The 22,965-nt window shown below is 40.9% G+C and overlaps 1 protein-coding gene across 1 annotated transcript in view; it reads right to left on the reverse strand.

Annotated features, from left to right (window-relative positions):
• The window catches only part of LRP12 (LDL receptor related protein 12), a 48,867-nt gene extending 38,055 nt beyond the window's left edge, over window positions 1-10,812 (reverse strand). Inside the window, exon 1 of the mRNA XM_040586219.1 lies at window positions 10,420-10,812. Within this exon, the coding sequence (XP_040442153.1) occupies window positions 10,420-10,498 (79 nt within the window). The 5' untranslated portion in view covers window positions 10,499-10,812. The remainder of the gene's footprint in view (window positions 1-10,419) is intronic.
• Window positions 10,813-22,965: the final 12,153 nt, after the last annotated feature.

Here is a 22,965-nt window from a genome sequence, read left to right on the forward strand (position 1 = left end):
ACCTTACTGAAGCCAGGAGTAGAATTTAAACTTACCACAACAAAGCACTGCAAAGTCAAGGCTGACTGTGGATTCAAATTCCACACCCTCCCCCCTTCCAAAGGTCTACAAACATATTCAAAGCAAGCACAGGACTTAGTAGCACTTACAAAAGATCATACACATGTTGGAAAACCAAAGGTTTACCTTGATTTTGTCAACTTCCACTGACACAGAGTTATGAAGTCAATTACTAACTTCACTAAGAAAGAGCTAAGACAACGGTTCACAAAACTAACAGGAGACCGACCACCTTAAGCATGGAGTGTCAGTCCTGTCTCAGGAAACAAAGTTGTGGATTAATGACAGAAGTTCTTAGTCTACCCTAAACAAATATACAAATCCTATATCTTGAGAAATTTAATTGAAGAATACAGTACTTGCTAATATTTTTTTTTAAGAAGACAATAATCATGACCATGCTACAACAGGGAACGCTTCACACTACTGCAACAGAAAGGTTCTAAGGCTCAAATAGCTATGGGTTTCCTTTTTAAGGAATGTAGCTTGAAGAGGAAAATGGGCAAATTAGGCTTCAATGCACTAATTCAGCTGCAAAAGAAAGGGTAAAAAATTACATACACAGGCAGACATTCCTCTCTATTAAAAGCCAACCCGCTAACAAAATTCAGCACTTGCTCCTACACCCTTTTTAAAGGGAGGCACTGAATTTTAAAATAGCAAAAAATGTGACATAGCACGGTGACAAGTACAAGATCAATGTCAGACATAATGCCTACATGTTCAAATTTCTATTTATCTGCTTTTATATAATCTAGCAAAACGCTCATTTAAGTACATGACCTTCCCATTTAATTGCAGATTTCCAGATATAGGGAGAAAAGCAGACCCAGAACAATGGAACCGCATGCACTGCAAAACACAAACTCTGATTACATGTCTAAATAAATTAAAATATCTTCAGACACATCAAAAATACATCAAAGCACACAGTATTTCAGCACAGCCATGAAGGAGTTGCTTAATAAGAATCTGATGCCATGATCCTTATGTTCATAGCAATAATTTATAAACTATGTTCAACAACTCACAACTTTAAAGCTAGTTCTGACCTCCTTCCCATAAGAGTAACTCATCTCCCCAGAAAAAAACAAAACTGTTTGATGTGATCATTTTAGTTGAATAACGCACACATGCCTGAGAAACTGCGCATGCTTATTTCAAATTAGGTGCTTTGAGCATTTTATTGGCTCCCAAACGTGCAGTATAGTCAGTAAGCAGGACCTCAGATTAAAAATCTAAATTCAGCTTTATTTTGGTCATTAATAATTCCTGAAAGCTATTGCATTTTATGCCAAATTCCTTCATCTCCAATGCTCTAAATGACTATATCCAAATTCAGATCCACCTCCTTTGTAAAGCCACAAACGAGGGACAGTCCCAGAAAACTGGTGAAAGATTCAAATGTAGAAGTCAACTCACTTGATTCCCACATACATCTTCCTGGTCTCCATGCTTTTAATTAACATTTTAATATAGAGGTACAGATGAATATTTCATTATATTAATTCCAAAAAGTCAGTATCAAGCACTACTACAACTTTCTGTTAGACAGGACTGCAGCTTTAGCCACACACAGCCTTTAACTTTTCACTGGGCAGCTGTGACTTGCAAGGGAGCCATCTTTGGGAGATGTTATCACATAGAACAGTTTGCAGCATGGCTGTTCCTCCTAATCTGCACATTTAGAACACAGGATCTCTTACTCCAGAAAAACTCCTCATGAACCCCCCAAGGCACCAAACACAAGCTATATGGTTCCCACAGATAGTGAGGAAAGCAGTGTTCCTCACTAAAGGAAGAAGTGAAAGGTACAGTCCTTCTCCCAAGCCTTATTCATCTATACCGTAAAGGTGAAAGGAATGGCTGTACAGACAGTAATGTCCCAGATTTCCAAAATGGATGAAGAAAACCAGAAAGTTAGTATTGTGGACCTAAAAAGCGAACAGTAACACTGTCACTCAGCTTTGGTATATTGTATTGCCATTTACATGAACTGTGATACCACTGAAGATTTGTTACAGTGTGCACAGATGACAGATCACAACAGGGAATTCGAAAACAGGGATCGGAGCAAGACAAGCTAGACCAACACCTAGGCAACAGGCACTGGAAACAGCGTTAGCTGGATCAGCAGCTACAGGGAGGGTAGTAGTAACTGGACTCTAGAAACATACAGCTTCCGGGCACATCAAGCAGTATAGCTGCTAAAGAACACACAATTGCCAAATGCCAGTATCAGCCAGAAAGAGGAACATGCAGCAGGGTTACAAAAAAGAAATGTTTCAAAACACTGACAAAAAAGCCTTATGCTGAATTACAAAATGCTCAAAAATCTCTGTCAGTTCATCCACTCCTTTTCCAGAGCACAGGTAAAATGCAAGAATATAATGTTTCTGTAACACTGCCCTGCCTGAGAGGACTTGGAAGGCCTGAGAGCAAGACCTCATGCAATTCCTGAGCATCTCCTGCACTCAAACCCCTTTACTTGCTTGCTGTTACTAAGACTAACATCTTAGACTGATTAGATGCTCATCCAGCCACCGTAACACACCTTAAAATAAAAACACTGGTTCCCTTCCTCCCTTCCACTTGCACAGCCTCTTAAGCAATCGCTGCTCTCCCAAACAGCTTGGCTTCCTCTTCTACACCAAAGAACAGTTCTGCTACCTTTAGCTATGAATGTGCCTTCCCAAGACATCCCAAAATCTCTCCCTTCCTTGCCATCCCAGCTCGCCAATCCTCATGAATACCTCTAACCACAGACACTAGCTGAACTTCTGCCATGGAACTGGTTGCTCTTTCAGTACCTTTAGATAGGAAACATGAACAAGGCAAGGTGCTCTGACAAGGGAACCCATTTCAACTAATTACACAACTATCCAAATTCATCCCACTAAACTTCCAGCTGCAGGTCACTGTGATCCAAGAGACACGTGACTGATGATTTTATTATTCATCTTCCTGACTCACCAATAGGCATCTATTTCAGAATATTTAAATTGATGTTTACATCATGGAAAGGAGAAATTTTCTGTCTCCATACTCTTACATCATAATCAACTGTGGAAAAAAACAATGTACGCTCCCACATCCAGTTACAGATATTTCCATACAATTTAGACACCTATTTTGAGTTAAATCCCTGTGCACTCTCTCTGAACACTTCTTTAGAAGAGAGCAAATGGAAAAATGTAATTGCTTAGAAGTATGAAGAGCAGACTGGAGTAAATACAACAATTTATGAATAAAACTGCACACTAATTAGGACTGGAATCATTCTCTCTTTGGAAATTACTCTGTTGACCTCTATGTGCAGGAAAAAAAGAGGAGGGGAGGGCTAAAGCCTCCACTTAAAACTATGTGTTAAGAGGAATATTCCTATATATGTGGATTTTCTTACCGCATGTGACCTATTCATTATCTGTCTCAGTACCAGTCACTACAATATCCGTAACTGAAGCTTTTACTTTTTTTTATCTGAGATACTCAAAATATAATTTTGTAGAAGGAAAACACCCTACCGGAGTATACTAATTCATTGGATTCTAACACACTTTGTAAAGCGTATAAAATAAAAGATGCTAACCAAAGTCTCACGAAAATGCATATACAGCTAAAATCTAGAAGCCAGAGCACATGAGTGTAAGTGTGCACCCCCCCTCTACAAGACACATCAAGACTTCAATATTCTTTTCTAAACTGCTCACCTTCAGTTACTAACAACTTCTTTCTAAAGGAACAGTTCCTTAAATAAGATCACTACATTTTTAAGGGACATCATTGATGAGAACAAACTTATTACTAGTAACTATGTATAAATTAGGCTAAACCCAATTTTTATTCCATGAAAAAAACTATTCTCACAATCTATACTTTCAGAAAGCCCTACGTATATCTCCCCGCAGGTTCAAACAAAGCTGGAGTAATAAAACCAAGCTACAGAAGCCTCTAGCAGAGTCATTTTTTCCTAACTTTTAAACGCAAGCAACTACATTATAGACTTCCACCACATGCCAAGGTGTGCTCACACTGCTTGTTAGATGATCACTCCGCTGTTTTCTGGCTGCTACTGACTTTAAAAGTCTGCTCTGATTACGCACAGTCAGTCCCAGGGGCTTCCACTTAGTGGAGGAAACACCTCAGAGGTTAAGGGAAGGGCTGTCATGAGCTACAGATACAGTCAGAAGGGTGGAAACATGCGGTTCACATGCTAATACATAGTTCAAGTGTACTTTCCACTTGGAGAGAAACTAACAAACTTTTTGCAAAGCAATGAAAGTGAACAGTTCACTGAAGAGTGAGGAAGTTCAGCTTTCTTGCACATCAAGAAATTCCACAACCAACTAAAGGTATCTGGGAAAGTACTAGAAGTCACAAGATGCTTAAATGAAAAGAAAGCCCATCTTACGGCAACTCAAGCTACTAAACCAAATGTTTTCATGTGATGCCATCTCCCACCTGCCCTTCAAAATATGCTCTACTTGTAAGCATATTTTTTTTTTGGAGGGTGGGGGGTGGGTGTTGGAGCAGCTCTTAAGCTTCCTTGCTAACGTACTTTTGAACCAGTAAGAAGTAAGCCAGGAGGAAAAAAAAGGATTCTGCACTTCCCCCCTCCCTGGCTAGTTTCAGAAACTTATTCCTCACAAAACACGAGAAAATTACACAGGCATTCCTAAAATTCACAGTGTCAAACAGAATAGCAGGAAAAAAACCCAAACAAACCAACCCTAGCAGAAAACTACTACATATGTTCTTGCCTTGCTAAAAAGACATCAACACGTTAACAATATAGCAAAAATAATATATCCAAATCTAAAGCATCTGTTCAGAGGAACAAGTCAGAACCACCATTCAGAACAGTGCTTTTGAAAGTATTTGCACTGTTCTGTCAATTATGCTAAATTTAGTAGTTTAAACTTAGATACTCACAGGAATCAATACTATATATTTCAATGCAACTGTAAACCTCTGCATAATAAAGCATTAGTAAATTAACAACTGCAGTGAAAAATCAAATGTAGAAAACAAAAATGTAGTCAGACAACACAATTCTTCGGAGTACGGCATCACATAGCCTGCTATAAACCACTTTGAGCATTTATTTCTACTTAGGGGATAAACACAGGAACTCAAATCAACAACCAGCTTCCATTAGTATCAAATGCATTGATACCCAGTGTTTTCTTACAAACATGTAAACTAAGTAGACTGAATCCTGCCAGCCAAGTGACACCTCAGTAATAATCGGTACTGCAAAATATTACAGCTAGTAATTCTGAAGTGCATACAAGCCAAATAAATCCCTGGTTGTTGACAAATCACACTCTCTGTTAATGCCTAGCTAGATATCTCAGCTGTTCCAGTGTTTAACATCATCATTAACTATCTGGGACAATGTAAGTGGAACACTGAAACTGGAAAATACAGACATCTATGAAAGCAAAACCACACTATTTACACAGTACAAACAGTACTCGCGATTTTTTAAAAATTGTAAGGAAATTAGTGAATTATACTTAACAAGTATGAAAATAACGTCTACAGCTTGGGAAACTGAGGTGTACAATAGAAGAAAAATGATGTGTGGAGGGATTCACCTAACATACCAAAGATACTAAGTTTACAAATTTGAGATCTGTTAACAAACCACAAGACGGATCATAATTGCAAGTTTTAGTGAGGACAAGTATACAACAATATATGTAGGGCTTAGCTGAAAATAACACCCATATTGTTTACATCTATTTGATACTAAAATAGGAGTGACTAGAGCAAAGGAGTCAAACATTCACCTGGAGGGCCTTTCCAACGCTAACCCAGCAGAGTTCTTCCACTCCTAGCAATGACAAAAACAGACAAAAAAGTAGTGCTAATTACATGCTTTGCTCTGATGACAGGAATGAAGTCAGATGGCTTCTGTCCTGATTCTGGTTACAAGTACCTCTCTGCTCTTCCTCTGGCTGATGATGTTCTCATTTAGCTCATAGTAACAATCATACCAACTGCCTTAGATTAAATTTTCAAACTTTTTTTGCTACAAGGTTGTCTAGGATGTGGGGTTTTTTCTTCTCCCCTCAAACGAACACTGCTTTAAGCATTGTCCACTTGACCTCATAGGTACTTTTTTGACTACAGACCTAAATGTAGCTCTGAACAGCCAGCTGAATATGTATGTACTTGCACAACTTGACATATGATCGAGTTATTAGACAATATAAAATTCTATGGCATTAAAATTAGGACAGTTTCACTTCAAGGGCTACAAAACCATTCTAATAAATTAAACGCAGCAGGTTTGCCAAAAATACGATTTAAAGCTTAGCAAAATATATCTGTTCAGTATATTACAAAAGTATCACTAAAGAGTGACATTCAGGAGTTTAAGGTACAATCATTTATTAAGCCAAGCTATTCCTTCAGGACAATCTGTTCTGGCTTTATAGTTCAACTTCTTTATAAAATTAAATAAACTGGCTGGCAGACTTTATTTGCTTACATGATTCAGGCTATTCTTTCAAACAAGGTGAACAAACCTCAAGAATTATTTATTCTTCCTCATACCATCATTAGCAAACTGACATGTACGTAAAATCTCGGTCCTGACCAGTGAACTTATATGACAATTTTACCCATCTTGTCTTAAAACCAAATGAACAATTAATTATACAGAGAGTCTTATAATCTCAAGCAACATTTGTACCACAGAAACCTGGAATGTTTCTAACCCAAAACTTAGTATTGTAAATCTTATGTAAGTGTAATATGATTTCTTTAACGGGACAGAATAATGTCAACAGCATTGCAAGCTCACTGGTAACTTACACATTGTTTCAACTACAGTTTTTGGGAATAATCGTTTTCTGATCTCTGCTGATGTTTCTCAGTCAAGTGCTTGAAGAAGTACTCACTAAAGCCAAACCCATCCTGGAGATAAGGAGAATTAAGACTGATCACTATCTGCCTCCACTTCTACCTTTGAACTGTTTCAGTCTCACCGTCCTACTACTGTAAATATTTTCCTTTGAAACTAGTTACATCTGGTGAAGCCAGAAGCAGAGAAATGTACCTACTGCACTACTGCATTGACTACTACCAACTGTACAGAACGCTGTAAAAGTTCTCTGTACTCTTGTGTTCAGTGGGACAGAAATATAAATTAATATATCAGGGTGACAAGTATAGTTAAGCCTAAAAAAAAAACACCTGACTTTCCAGAAATCTGAAGAATCCAAGTACCCATGCTTCCAGACTTCATTCCAAAGGAAGGCATGTTCCAGCTTTTGCACTGTGCCACCTCAGAGACTTTCCATAACTCAACCTCTGCTCTGGAACACGAATTCCTCTCAAACTGGTCCTAAAAATGTTGCATCACAGTACCAGTAAAACGTGGTGCTTAGGGACATGGTTTAGTGGTGGACTTGGCAGTGTTAGGTTAATGGCCAGACTCAATGACCTTAAAGGTCTTTTCCAACCTAAACAAATACCATTATTTTAAGATTCATTTGATTTCCAGTTACTAATCATCAAACCTTGGTTTGAAAAACATCGCCCTCAAAACCAGGACCAATTCCTCAAGTGACATTTTCCCCCTAAAAAAACCCCACTACTTTGTACCCCATATAGTCTTGTATTTAACTCAGATTAGGGCCTTTGAGATATGCAGAAATGCCTTCATATCACAGTAAAAGCCGTGCCAGGATTATATAGAGACACATAACAATCAATTATTTCTTGGATATAAAACTCTCAAGCCAACAGGAAGGCCAGACATACAAAAAACAAATACCATTGCTCAGCACCCTACCAAGCTATAATTCTCGTTAGTCAATGCTATTCCAATACTTCCACTCATCAGTATTCCTCCTTCTCAAATTTTTATAATTATAGTCATCATCAGAAGGAAGGTTTGAAAAATTCACTAACTACAGGGAAACAGAGAAACATTCTCTGGAGAGCTCAATGCCCACATATCAACCTTCATGAATTTAGTACTTTAATTAGTGGAAAATTCTAGATATTTCAGCTGTGCCACTGCATAATGGAAGGCAACCAAAGTGATGCACCACTGCCTTTCCAAATGCGCATTTACCTTGAGTACCGCCCATTGTATTCAAATGCAACAACATAATGACATCTGCAAGGCTCTGCTCAGGATCAACATCACAGTCCAGAGCTCTGCTATCACCAGTGCCTTGATCAAATTCATGCCAATATTAAATTAGTTTAGTTTGGAAGAGCTAAAAACAGTTGTACAGGAAGGTAAAATGCTTTAATAGGGCATAGTTTCCATTCCCACTTCCTTCTCCCAAAAGAAACAAACAGGAGAAACCAAAATGACAGCTAGAGATAGGGCTACGCTACACAGTGAATGTTTGCTTTTATTTTGGATGCTCTAACCTGTGGAGGAGGAAGTTCCTTTCCTTCAAGCAGAGAAACTTGTCAGAACTTCAGACAATTGTAACAAAAACTGTTAGGAGAAATTAATCCTTCATGAGGACGAGGCAGCACACTGATCGAAATGGGAAACAGCTTCTCCTTCCCAGCAGGGGTAATAATGGATGGCGATGTGTTTCTCAGAAAGGCAAAAGAAACTTACAGAGCTTTCCTTCTTGGTTGGACTTTGGAAAGCCTTGATTAAAGGCTATGAAAAATGTTATTCAGCAAGATTTTATTTGGTTGTTTTTTTCTCTAACTAAGGATTGTCCTTGTGGTTTAAATTTTTACAGTGGAAATACCGAAAATACTGCCTGCCTAAGTTACAGCATCACAATCTGGATCTATCTACTGAAGTCAGGCCGATAAGGTATATCACGATTACCATTTTAACTTTTTACTTCAATTCCATGAAGTATAATAAAACAAATACAGTTTGTTAATAACCTTTACATAAATTAAATTTCTCAAGTACATTAAGCATGCAACATAAGGACAGCTTAATATAGCCAGACTTGAGATTTCCCCTACCACTTCCTGCTCTATCACTAGCAAACGCTTTCCAGTTTTGCTTTTGACATACCTAATTTTTAAGTCTATGTAGATATTGAAACACTTTGTGCATTTAAAGGATTGGTCAGTACCTCGCTTTGTCCATGCGAGTAGGGCCCCTGAGAAACTAAACTGTACCACTGTAACTATTCAGTTACAGCTACTGGTGTAACTGTGGCTGTTTGAAGAAGCCTACCTTACTTTCACTCATGTCAATATGAAATGCGAAATTTTCTTACAAATTACAAGAAAGAGGTACATCTATACTTAAGAGCTTGCACTGATCTTTGCAGCACAGGCATGTGCTGGACAAACAGACAAACCTGAAATATCTTGGTGTTCCAGACTCGAGTTTGTTGTCCTAAACAGTAAAAGAGATTCAATTCCATATGCTCAATCACGTGGTTAAAGCAAAGGCATCTACTCCAGAAACTGCTAAACCATGGCCCCTGTTGCTGTCCTCCTCTGAGCAAGGCACATGTCCAGCTCTGTGCCAAAGGCTGCTTCTCACGCCGGGGCCCACGGACACAACCTACGCTTGAGTTCATAAAACAAACAACTGTGTGAGAAAACACGCGACAGCTCTCATTGTCCAGTATCCACGTTTCGATCCTTCACTGTAAAAAACAGCGTAAGGACATTCCCTAACGCGTTTACGCAAATATTTTCCATTAGCTGTTCTGTGTAAAGATGGGTTTACCACCAGCAACGAAATGCCGTTCGGGTGCGAGCTGAACGCCGGCTGAGCAGAAGCAGAGGTCCCTGGAAGGGCTTCAAGGCCTCTGCTGATGTGTCACAAACTCATCGCACAGCGCCAGCCCCCACGGCCCGGCGGCCCCCCACGGCCCCAGGCCGCATCCCTGCCAGCCCGGCCGGACGTGGAACATCTCCCAGGTATCCCCATGATCCACAGACAGCGATTATTCGTGACTCAGAGGATTTGGGGGTGGTTTGTTTGCGCGGCCCCACGCCAACTCCGGAGTTCCCGGCAACGTACAGCTGCGAGAGAGAAAGCCGAGGGCAGCTGGGCCGAATCCCAGCCTCAGTTTTCAGGACTTCCCTGAGGAGATTTCCGCCCACCCCCACAGACACAGAGAGAAAGAGAAAAGCCAAAAGCTGTGCGAGCCCCGCGCAGCCGAGCTCGGAGGCGAAGCCGGGGCGGGAAAGGGGAAGTACGCGGGCACTCCGGCAGGGCCGCGGCGGCGGCGGCGGCCCCGGCAGGCGCCGGGGCCCGGCCCGGGCCGAGGGTCCCCGCCACCGCAGGCCGGCCGGGAGAAAGGCCGCTTTGTTCCCCCTCCTCCGCGGCGGGCAGCCGCCTCCCGGCCCGGGAGACTGAGGCAGACGGGCGGCGTCACCCCCCCCAGTACCTACCGCAGCAGGAGACGACGAGGAGCAGGAGCTGCGCTGACCTCCAAGCCGGGGAGCCTTCTGCGCTCCCCCAAGGGGCCATAACACCAGCCCGCAGGGAGGCGACGAGGAGCCGGACCTGCTGCCGCCGCGCCCCCGACACGGAGCCGGAGCTGCCGCCGCAAGAGGGGCCGGCCGCGCCTCGGCCCCTCGCCCACCGCAGCTGCCGCCTCGGGGAGCGCTAGCGGCCCGCACACCCGCGCCTCATCCGGCCGCCCGCGGAGCCATGAGCCGCCTCCGCCGGCCTCGGCCTCCTTCCCCTCGCGCCGCGCCGCTTCCTCCTCCCCGGCTGCGCCCCGCCGCGGCTGCGCACTGGCGGCCCGGGCGCATGGAGTCGCTGCCGGCAGCCGCGAGCCGGGCGGGCGAGGCGGAGCGGCGGCCCCCAGACGGCGGGGGAGGGCCCGGGCCGCCACGCTCCGGCGCGACACCGCCCCGCCGCCGCCGCCTCCTCCTCCGTCTCCGCCTCCTCCTCCGTCGCCGCCGCCAAGGTTTCGGCCCGCCCCGCCCCGTCCCGGCAGCCGCCGCCACCGGCCGAGGCCGCCTGCGGGTCCGCCGGGGCTGGGCCCCCCGTGCCGGCCTGTCCCCTCGGGCCGGCCTGTCCCCTCTGGCCGCGCCGCCGCCCGCAGGAGATGCCCTCCGCGAAGGAGGACTGAGGCGGCGGAGGGAGGGTGGATGTCCCGCCGCTGCGGCGGCTGGGCAGCCTGGGCTCCCGGCTCACGGGCGAAATAACCACGCGGCTTTGGGGCGCCCCGGCGCTCTGCCCTGGAGAAAACCGCCCGGTCTGTGAAAACTGCCCGGTCAGGCCCGGTCTGTGAAGCGCCGGGCGCTCCGGCAGCTGGCGGCTGCTGTGTTTCCAACCTCCAAAGCTGCATTTCACCAGCGAGACGGAACAAAACTACGGAGCAAACAGCCTAACAGCTGTAGACACACAGTGTCCAAAGTCATGGACCCCATAGAAACTCCTTGTAACACTTTCTGTTCAATTACAGTTGCCCATCTTTCACCCTTTAATGACACCATTTCACTGTTGCACAGTTACCTGTCACTCCCAATTGTTTAACCGAGTGCCAAAAGCAAGTGGGATTTACAGTGCAACTTTATATTTAGCTTGAATTTTGCAGTGCCTGTTGCAGATGGGGAGAAGTGTTTGTTGCCTCTCTCTTACTGGATCAACTGATCCACATAAAAAACCAAAGCATTGCTATTCCTGAGAAAAACAAAAGTTACTTACATTGCTCTTTAGCTGCATCCTAAGAACAGATGTGTTGGATCAGACCAGAGCTCTTGCTCCACGAGTGGTGATTGCTCCATTATGGGGAGTGCTCTATGCTATTTCTCCTCATTCCTCTCTTTTTCATAGGATCGTAGAATCATTTAGGTTGAAAAAGACTCTTAAGATCATTGACTCCAACCATAAACCTAGCACTGCAAAGTCCACCACTAAACCATGTCCCCAAGGGCCACATCTGCATGTCTCTTAAACACCTTCAGGGATGGTGACTGCACCACTTCCCTGGGCAGCCTGCTCTAATGCTTGACCACCCTCCCAGCTGAATTTTTCCTAATACCTCCCATGGCATAACTTGATGTTTCCTTTCCTTTATTCTTTGATTTCTCCCACATTTATTTCCCAATCCCCATCTATTAGGGAAGGAAGAGCAGTATATTAGGGGGCTGTCTCTTTGAGAAGGGAGGAGAGGTTTATTTAAGGGTGAGCATCTGGATGAAGATGCAGCATTAATAACAATCACCAAAGAAGGAAGGTAAACCAGACAAGCAGGAATGCTCTCCAACTCTCTTGAGAAGTTGCAGCCCAGGAACACCATGTACCTAGAGATGGTATCATTGAGTTTAATAATCCTCAGTGGATTAGTCTTCAGTAAATTCGCCCAGGCACAGTTTGAACCTATGTGGGATGTGACTGTTCACCTCTCAGAAGCCATGAGTATGCACACAAATTAACACTTTAAGGAAGAAGAAAATACAACCTTCATTTATAGGTTTATTCAAATAAGTAAAGCATTCACAGCATCTTGCCCAACAAACATTTTGGTTTGTTTCTACTTGCAAATCTAACCAACTTCTTCAAGTATAACCTCAAATGCCCTATTTTCTACCCAGTGTATCCCATTCCTCTTTTTGTTTTTAGTTATTAACAAGGGGGGACTGAAAGGATGCTCAGGAAGTCTGGTCTGTAGCTATGGAGAGAGGTATTACTGCTTTTATGAACAGATACCACACAGGGGCTTCTAAATCTCCAACAGTAATTGCAGCTGTACATGCTGGGTGTAAATCCTCACTGGAACCTGTTAAACTTTCTGCTGTAGAGATAGGTCAACATTAAACAAATGAGCATATGATCCATAGCCTTCCTCCACTCCTCCCAAAGTTATTTTTGTCTGTCTACTTCAACTGAGTTTCTACCACCTAGTTGTATGCTATTGAGAGATGTGATATGATTCTCTTTCCATAGATTCTAGTTGCATAACAAAGACGACAACAGTAATTATCTTTTCAGATTAAATGCTATTCCAAACCACACAAATATCTCTGTTGGCAAAATTGCTTTCAATCACTTGCACAAACAAGTGATTTACCATGTACCCAGGTTGATCATTCATGGCAGCGGAGAGCAGAGCATCAACCCCTGGCATCATGGCTTAATTTCAACATTGTTCTCAAAGACTCAGAGCAAAGGATGATATGCAAAAGAGTTCTGCCTCAGTACTAAATGAACTTGGCAAGCAAAAGGTGAGATACTGAAGTAATGATCTAGAGAAAAAACCTCTGCAGGGGCAGTTTGCCTGCATATCAAATGAGCTGGATCTTGTAAGTCCAGGGAAGAGAATGTGTTAGTAGCCCAGACGAGACTCTCGGGATGTTAAGCAACATCTCCCTATGTAGCATCCTTAGCAAGTTCACCAAATCTATGAACTTCAAAGTATTTCAAAAGACTTCTTTCTTAGCAAAGTTATCCGAGTAAAAAGCCTTTCTCCTTTTTCTTTTTTTTGCTGCTCCTTCTGTTGGCCTGTGCCAAGAGCTGTCTTAATTTCCATGGTGCTTGGGGAGAATAATATTGTTTTTCATATGTTTGAAAAGTACATAGTAAATCATAGACATAACTTTATATACATGAAATTCTAATGACTAGGTTGTGGTTTTGGGGTTTGGTGTGGTTTTGGTTTGGTTTTTTTTTTTTTTTGGGGGGGGGGGTTGTTACTCTTATCTGAAGATGTCTGATAGAAGTTTGTCAATAGGAATCATTTCAAGATGGTATAGAAGTTGACACTGTCTTTCTTTTGTATTTGAAGGCAGGTGGAGATAAAACATCCTGAAAGTGCATGCATTGTTCACCTTGAACCAAACCAGTATCGTTGTAACAGGCAGTCATTCTGTCTGAAGATCAAGGTTGGTATGTGAAGCTACTGAAGCAGCTTCAGCAAGAATTATCAGGCACCTACCCATACCAGCATGTGACTTTCCCTCCCCCTGTAGTTTTACTTTCAACATTGTTTTCTTTTTAACGATTGGTTGTTTACAGTCACTTCAGCTTCACTTCACTGCCTGCCAGACACACTTCCTTCTCGCCATCCTTGCTCTTATTTTTTTCTCTTCATACCCCTTCCTCATGAGTTCTCCCTTTCTTCTGTCACTTTAGACTATGTTGTTAGCAAATGCCACCCACAGATTTAACAGCAGTTTTATGACCCGTTGTAAAAGTTCTCCCCAGTTCATTGCTTCTTCTCTACTCCTGCTTTGACTGTAAAATTGTGGGAGACAATCTTTACAGAGTCTCTCTTAATGCCAAGTCCTGGTTGTGACCTCTTGGCACCATTTTAATACACAATAAGAATAAAGACAATTTAAGATGTTGACCAGATCTCAGCTAAATGAAGTAACAGCAGTTTTCCTTTACCAATCTCATTATTTTATGTCCCATAACCTCATAAGAGAGGTCATAAGAAATGTTGCTATATTCAGTACCAGTGTTTAATTTTTGGTGAGACCTCTACCACATCTGAATTTATTTCACCTAATTTTTTTTTTTTTTTTCAGAAGAACTCAAGTACTTTATCATGAGAAGGACATCAATAGAATTCTAAATATTCCTCTTTTGTGATACTAGTTTTTCAAAATCAATTATCTATAAAGCATAAAAAAAGTAGGCAGCAGCAGTGGATTTCTCTCCCAGACTTCCATTTGTTTTGCAGCACAGCATATGAAGACTGGGACAAAAATTATCTGTTCCATCTATTTAGTGATTTCTTCCTTTTAACAAACAGTTTGTCTGCACAGCAGCTGTCTAAAGGCTGCTAATAGACTAGATTTCTATTTTACATTCATTTTAATATTAGTCCACAGCTACCTCGAATCTAGAGCACCCTGCATAACTTCATTATAAAATGATGAAAGACAGTAGAAGATGGTGCCAGAAACGTCTGGATCAAGGCCATTGTGTTAAAAATATATAGCATACATCACAGTCTGCTGTGCTGGTGTACGTATTAAAATTGCTGTTGCATGTTGGAGGAAATATATCAAATGTATTAAGGGATCATTTATTTTGCTGGTGTTTATTAGTATCATTGCACAGTCTAGAGGCCAATCAAGAGTAGGGTCCCATTATGCTAAGCAGTGTACAAACACAGGACATGCTGTACGTTGTGCAGTGGAAAACAGTCCAAGTATAGCTTGGTTAACTGCAAATGAAGTATGTCTGGAGCCAGTGACAGTGCAGCTGCATCCTTGTAGCCTGCACCCAAACTAATTTTGTAGGGCATATTAGTTTAAACATTGTGCTCCGCTAGCTGCTTCTTGGATTCACATCAGTTTCTTCAAACTGCTGCAAAGCACATAAAGTAAGTCACTGCTCTTTTTCCAGGCTATATCACCTGAGGACCTGTTTGTAGACAGTTTGTAAGCTCTTTGCCTAGAATCTAAACAGTAAATGGATCCCCCGCAGGAGAAAGGGATTTGTGTACAAGCAAGTTTTAAGAACTGCCTACAAAATTTGTTACTTCAGTTAAAAGTAATTAATGTCCCTACTGTAATAGTAGTTGTTTTTCCTTCTAAGTCATCTGAATCTGGACTGTCTCTCTTACACATATCAGATATTATGGTTCAAATATTATTACAACTGGTTTATGTTCAACTGACTGTTCAGATTAAATTGTGAGTTGTAGTCACAAGCTCTGTAGTTTCCCTTACAATAACAGCATTTCTGTCATATGCTGCATGAATTGCTACCGACTAATTTTGTAGTTTTAGACATTTCTGAAAGTGTAGTCCAAGCTGGTTCATTTATTAAAGTATATTGCTCCTGCTACAAGGACAATCTAACAGAAGGAACTTTAATTTGGAATAAGTCAGGTGACAAAGCGTGACCTAATTCAACCTGCAATTACACAGTGCAACTTAATGCTTAGATTAGTACCTATGAGATGGTAACAGCACTGATGTTAAAATTGCTTTTGTTCTTCCCTTACTGTTAACTGAAACAGCTTAAATCTTACCGTGGTGATGTGGGCATAGATGGCAGGCAAAGATCAACAATTATGGTGATACCTTCATTCCTCTGCCTGCATCCTTAATACCAGCGTGAGAAGTGGCTTAAGAACCACTATATTAGCATTATTTTACTACAGGATTTCCAGTGCACTAAATAAGCATCAGTGGTTATCTAAAGTGGTTGAATAGCATCAGAAGATAGGAAAAAATCCGAGTCCATAGCCACATCATGTTAGCGACCTAAGGTTGCTCTTAGCACCAATTCTCTAACCTTTGGATTTAGCTTCTCAGGAATAAGGAACAGCTCATTGATACCTGGAAGAAATTTCTATCACTGAAATCTCTGTATGATTTTCATGTGTGTACACACATTACTGTATAAAACATATTAAACCCACAAGAAAAGCCTGAGTTTAAAGTCTAGTCAAAACAATGTATTTATAGGCAAAGATATTTGTGTAAAACTTCCAAATCATTATTTAAAAATATCCTATCACAGAAAGAGTACAACTATTCAGCTGATTCATGGATAGAAAGGAGAACTCAACCATTAAACCTATTTTAATTTTAGAGCAGACAAACCCATAGATGGAGAGGAAAGGAAAGGCAAAAATCCCAAAACTGAATAAGCCAAAGGAAGGAAAAAGTCCAGACAAAAGACTTCATGATTGCAAATAATGCCCAAAAAGTCTCTTCAATACTAACAGAACATTTCATGAGCAGTTTTCAAAATCTAAGAGGCTAATTAGCTAGTGTGGAAGGAATTATTAAAAAGCCTACAGGTTTTCTTGTGGAATTTTTCATTTTCTAAATTCAATTATTTTTTTTTACACACAATTTTTGAAGCTATTATCTTTTCAAGATCTATACTGACACTGGTAGTCATCTTGATTTTTAATTAAGTTTAATTAGAACCTACTTCATTTGGCCTGCACATGTACATCATGTCCCCATTGGTCATTAAGACAGGAACAACATGAAGTCCGAAGTAGTGAACTATTTCTAAAGTATAGCCCAAAGTTCAAAGAACCAGAATGAACTCTAGTTTTATAGCGGTAATCATGTTCTGCATGCTGACAAGGTTGGAGGAAAACGCAACCAACACCATGTATTAATATTTTGCCAAAATAGACTCTTTTTTTATCTGGTTGAGTGCAGCTAATCTTTAGCCACAGCTCCAGATCACCTGTTTGTACTGTGCACCCATAACCTCCAAGTGGAGGACTTTGAGTCAGAGGATAAGATCTCAGCAGAGGAGCTCTGCAGCTGTTTAGTGCACTGAGGAATTTAAGCTGTTCTCCTCCCCTAATCTGTGCTAAAACTGATGCCTATAATTCTCCAGAATCAAGACTGCCGTGCTTTGTTTTTCTTACACAATAGTAGCTGGGATGTTGCTGTTTTAAAATTCTTAACAGATTTTGTTTGGCTTAGCCGTCCCCAATGCCATTTTGTAGATGTGAGTTGCAATTTGGAGAATACCATGGGGTGTAAAATTGTAGATGTGGGCATGAGCACTGTGTAGGATAGCTGCTAGCTTCAAAGGGAGGAACCCTTACAGGGGCTAGATGTTCAGAGAGGGATTATATTACTTCAGCGTTACTCTTCCTTTCCATTGTTCCACCCAGTGGAAACTATCCTTCAAAGTCATAATTTGGCTCTTAATGCATGACTGAACTGGATTTAACAAGAGGAACTCCAGTCTTAAATCCAAAAGCAATGATATCTCTCAGGTGAACGTTAATGAGAACTGTGAGTTAAATCATCTAACTGTAGCAAGGCCTTAACATAACCCACAGGTTAACCAGAGGAGAAGGCTTCAAGAGCTTCTCTGAGGCTGCTCAATTCACAGTAAGTGACAGCTACTGGCTTGAGCAAAAGCTTTGCAAGGAGTACCACACTTTTCCACCTAAACTTATGAGCACAACAGTTATTCTATCAACGGTCCAAACTTATATTAGACATACACACGTGTATATCTATAGATGTATTATATTAAGATACACTTTTCACTCTTACTTAGGTACCTTAATCTTAATAGTACCTATTCCAAAAGTCTAGGAGTCATTCTAGGTCTCACCTTCCCTTGCCTCAAATCACCTGGTTATTAAAAAACTGTAAGACTCACATTAAGACTTTGCATATGACTTGACTCATAAAACTTGGCAATGCAATGATACGTTCACCCATTCAAGCTAAGTCAAAAACCATGTGGTAATATGTGAAGAGTGCCAGGGATTTGCAAAGCTCTGCAAGCCCCCAAGATCAACATGAACCTTTTAGTTCTGAAGTGTGTTTAAAATGCACATATAAATTAAAACTCAAAGCAGTTAATACTTTTTGTTCATTTCCATGTACAAAGGTATTTTAAAGGCCATTCTAGTCTACTCTGAAAAAACCTGCTTTTATATGAAATCTAATGTACAAACTTACCTTTATTTGTAAAAGCAAACCTATACTAAACTGCACAGAAGCCAAAGTAAGTGCATTTCAATTTGTGCATATTCCTGAAGTTGTACATTAGTATATTCAAGAACAATATTCAACAATATAAATTAAAATAAAATGTCCTGAGTTTAATACTTCAATATTTTAATTGGAACTTGTGGTAGGATGATATCCAGTAGTGAAGAAAGATGTCCTACTTTTTTTTTTTTTTTTAGCATTTTCTATCTTTTAATTAAAATACAAGAAAATGTGAAAGGAAGATTAAGATTTTGACATTCACATTCTGTCACCTGTTCTTCAGAGAATATGCCAACGGTACATTTTACATCTACTCATTAGAGCTACAGGAGTAAATTAAGGCCTGGGTGTCTAAATCCTATTTGCATCTTTTGGCACATCTGCTGTGAGTGGGAGATCCACAGTAGAAGACACTGCCTCGTGTCCCCGGTTCCCCTGTAGCCACAGAGATCAATAGGTTACAATTAGCCTGATCATTTGGAAAAGCGTTTCAATACACTAAAAAATACATTTAGGACTAAACTCAGTTGTTTTACATTTTAGTTCTCCACTATGCCAGACAGTTTTGCACTTCATTTTTCCCTTTCAAACTTTAGTCCTGCTATGTTATGCTGCTTATTTATTGAGATGATGTTTTCATTATATTCCTGTAAGCTTGTAGAAGTCTTTGACCATTTTAAGTGAGCAGTAGCACAATAACACTAGAATATTTTCATGGCAATATTCAGAGACTTTAGAGCTACAGGCTGTATCATGAACTACAGGAATTAGCATTGTTCCTCAAAGTAAACGAAGCTCCACTAATGTCAGGTTTTCCTGAAATCACTCTTGGATCAAGCTGCAAATTCTCCATTTGTAAAAAAATTTGACCATTTGATGAAGTTTCACTTGCCTGAAAACAGACAGCTGACTTTTTTTCTCCACTGGAAAAAAACGGGATAATGGCTAATAAACAAAGGCTTTTGGTTGTTTGCTCCAAAATAGCTGCTTCTAATCTACCTTGAACTCGCACTGGTATTGCAGTATCAAGGAGGATGTAAGCAAACAAACAAGAGGACAATGAGATCCTGAAGGGCAGATTTCCAGCACCAGAAAACCCACCAGTAGTGGATTCAGATGCAATCTGATGCAATAGCAATGTAGTTCACTGCAGTCATTTATTATATTGTCCTTTAGCTCCAAATGTGCAGAATAGTTTTCTACTGAGCCTGCATAATTGCATTGCAGGAGATATCTGGGACTCCTGGAAATGCTGGCAGCTGGGATCATTTTCTTCTGAACTAGCACATGAGGCTCTTAAAATTCAGAAAGTTATTTTGTTATTTTTCACAGTGTTCAAATTTTACTTGTTTATTCATGACTGTCGAGGGCAAAAGGGTAAAGACAAAGGCTCTGTCAGTAATAAACCCTCCATCACTATCTGCAATTTTGTCCCTGATGACTGGGCTGTGTCACAGAAACCCAACTAGCTGACATTGCAGCACCCCTCTTTCTCATTTTATTCCCCTGTGTGCTCTCCTTCCCCTCCGTATTCATCACAGATCTAGAGCTGGAAGGATAAAAATTGAGGGGAAGTCAATATTTCCTCACAGTTAATCTGTGCATCCAGAGACAGTATACACTCCGGCCATGCTGTTAATCTCTAAATCCCCTAAACAGATAAAGCTTTCTAGAGAAGCTGCTGTAGACACTGAGGAGAAGATAAAACTCACTTGGTTGCTTCCTTGGAAGACGCCAACTTCCTAGCCTGAATGTGGACATAAAGTGCAGAAACAAATCCCTGTCTTGGTCTGGCAATTTCTTCCTGTAGGAGTAGATAAAACCTGCTGAAAATAGGGGCAGAACTATAACACTCCATTCCAACAATCTGGGACATCAAGAAACCTATCAAGACAACCTCCAACTCAGCTGATGTTTGCAGTGAACATGCTGGCTTCTCCTGGCCAGGCTCAGTGCAGACATGGCGCTTGCTGCTCTAAGGGTGGAAGCGTCCTTGACAAAGGAAAGGTCACTGAAAGCTCCACATGTTGCTGCAACTTTTCTGTAGACTCTAAAGCTCTGCTCATTAGTTACTTGCTCATTTCTTGCTCTTCGAACCAGCAGCATGGAGAAGTGGAACATATTACCTGTATTTCAGTTTGCTGCCTACTTGAACTAACCCATTCACAGACCCAGACTAAAGTCTCACATTCGGTACAGACCATTCTGCACAGGATAGTCCTGTAAGAACTGCTTAGCTTGGTGACAATTTGTGACATTTAGGTTTTGCCCAAAAAGAAAAAAAGGAAGGTCGAGAATAATATAATATCGTAATGCTGCTGACATGACTTCCATGGGAGCTGGCACAAACTAGCGCTAAATCAAGAGATAACTTTCTGAGTCTGCAACAGTTACCCTCAGTGACCTTGAGAAAAAACAAAGCGTTTCTGAGTCTCAGTTTCCAAGGTAAAGAATGAGGTAATGCCCCTCTGCCCACCATTTCCATTTAAACTGGGAAGATTTTAATGGTGGATGCCTTATTGCATGAATGCACAGTGCCCATAGCTCAAGGATTCTGATTTCAGGTATGCTATAATGTGTATAGTAAATTGAACTAATGAACTGCCTCTATAAAAGACAAGTACATTCATGAAATGCATGTCTGGAAATTCAGCAGGCTCTTAGTGTAACTCAGTAGAAAACTTATTCAACTACTTTCTTTTAAAAAAAACAAGGGCAGTGCAAAAGTGAAAGATGCATCCATGAAGTAAAGATTCACAGAGAGCAGAGATGCGAATATCCTGCATCAGGATAAGGCCTCTGATTCACTTTACTGCAGCCATTAAATTTCATTTCTTGGGAAATGCTCACCATGTATACATGTGTACCAAACACCTGGAAATCTCTTGATTGAAATGTAGAGCTGCTAGTGCAAATTGCTTGCAAATTAGGTTTAATTAGAATTTCAAGCTCCCCCTCCCCTTTATTTCCCTCCTTCCAAGAAACCCCCCAGCCCACATAAGGAGCCTACATTTTTGATATATGTAAATATATACATGCATAATGTATATGTTAAGAGAAAAAGTACTTTAAACTGCAGTGCATTAAAAAATGAATACATTTTAACAATGGATGCACATACAGACTTCATTCTGGTTTTGTGCTTGTTCATTACATGGCATTCCTCAAATAATAAATGGGCATTTATTCTCCTGCTGTTCTTCTTAGGTGACCAGCGGATAATATTCCCAGTGTCAAATGGTTTATTTTTTAGACCTGTTGCTGTTCAACAGACTGCTCAGAAACTATATGTCTGGGGTAAAAAACCCTTGACTAATACTTTTAATTAAGTAATGAAGATTATGTCACTATATCTGGTGATCTGACAGGTAAGGGAATACATGAAGAAACAGAATATATAAAAATGAGCCAGTCTAGAAGATATGCATCCTGTAGTCTTCAGGGTATTCACTAATAAAATTACTGAATGACTTGTAATTATATTTTGTAAGCTAAGGGAGAGCTAGAATCCTATCTAAGGTATTGGAAATGAAAAGATGGACTGATTAATTTTTTTGTAATATATAAAGAAATACTAGTAATTACAATTTGCTAAACATATCTTGAACTATAGTAAACTTAATTAGGGTAATAAATAAGAATATCTATATGTATCTATTCCTGTAGGAACTGACAACAACAAGTCAAAGAATGCAGATGCAAAGGCATATGACACTTTAATATTTTAGTTCAGAATTTGATCAGATAGTTCTTAGATACAACTCTAAAATCTTATAGGACTTTAGGAGTCACAGAGAGAGGAGCAATTCCATAGTCAACAGCAACGTAAGTTTGAGATCCCTCTCCAGTGAGACAGTACAATGATAAACAGCAAAACTCAAACTAGCCTACCTAAAAAAAAAGGGAAAAAATATTCCTAATTTGATAGAAATTTTCAAGAAAACTTTCCAATTATCTTGAAATAGCATGGGTGGAATTTACATGAATTTCAATTCAGCTATAAAATACCCACGAACTCCTGTGGGAACAATGTTTCATGCTATGTTACTCAACATACATTTTTACACTCTGTTTATTGCTGTGGTCTTTGAGCATCGTGCAGGGGATTAGGGAGATGACTACCATCTGTCACACCTGGTCACCGAGCTGCTCCCTTGGGGCAGAAGCGGATGTGTGGCGGGTGGTGCTCTTTGCTTTGGAGGTGAAGTGGAAAGATCCTGCCAGGTAGCTCCAGCTACTCCATGCTTCTTTACCAAAAAATACTGCAGTGCTTGTGGATGCAGGAGGTGAAGTACATCTGGAATCAGGCACATCTGCCATGTGCCTACCACATGGATTTGGCCACTGTAAGGAGCTCTATAACAATGCCAATGTACAGAGGCTGTCAGGACAAAGGTCTGAGCCCATACCCTCACCAGCTTGACTGCACATGTGCTTATACCAAGGTCTGAGCAGTGCTAAGAATGAACTGCAAGGAGAAGGGAATTTACAATCACATTTCACTTTCATAGCATTACACTGCCAGTCTTTCACCTGCTG

The sequence above is a fragment of the Falco naumanni genome, chromosome 3, assembly GCF_017639655.2.
Source record: "Falco naumanni isolate bFalNau1 chromosome 3, bFalNau1.pat, whole genome shotgun sequence".
NCBI lineage: Eukaryota > Metazoa > Chordata > Aves > Falconiformes > Falconidae > Falco > Falco naumanni.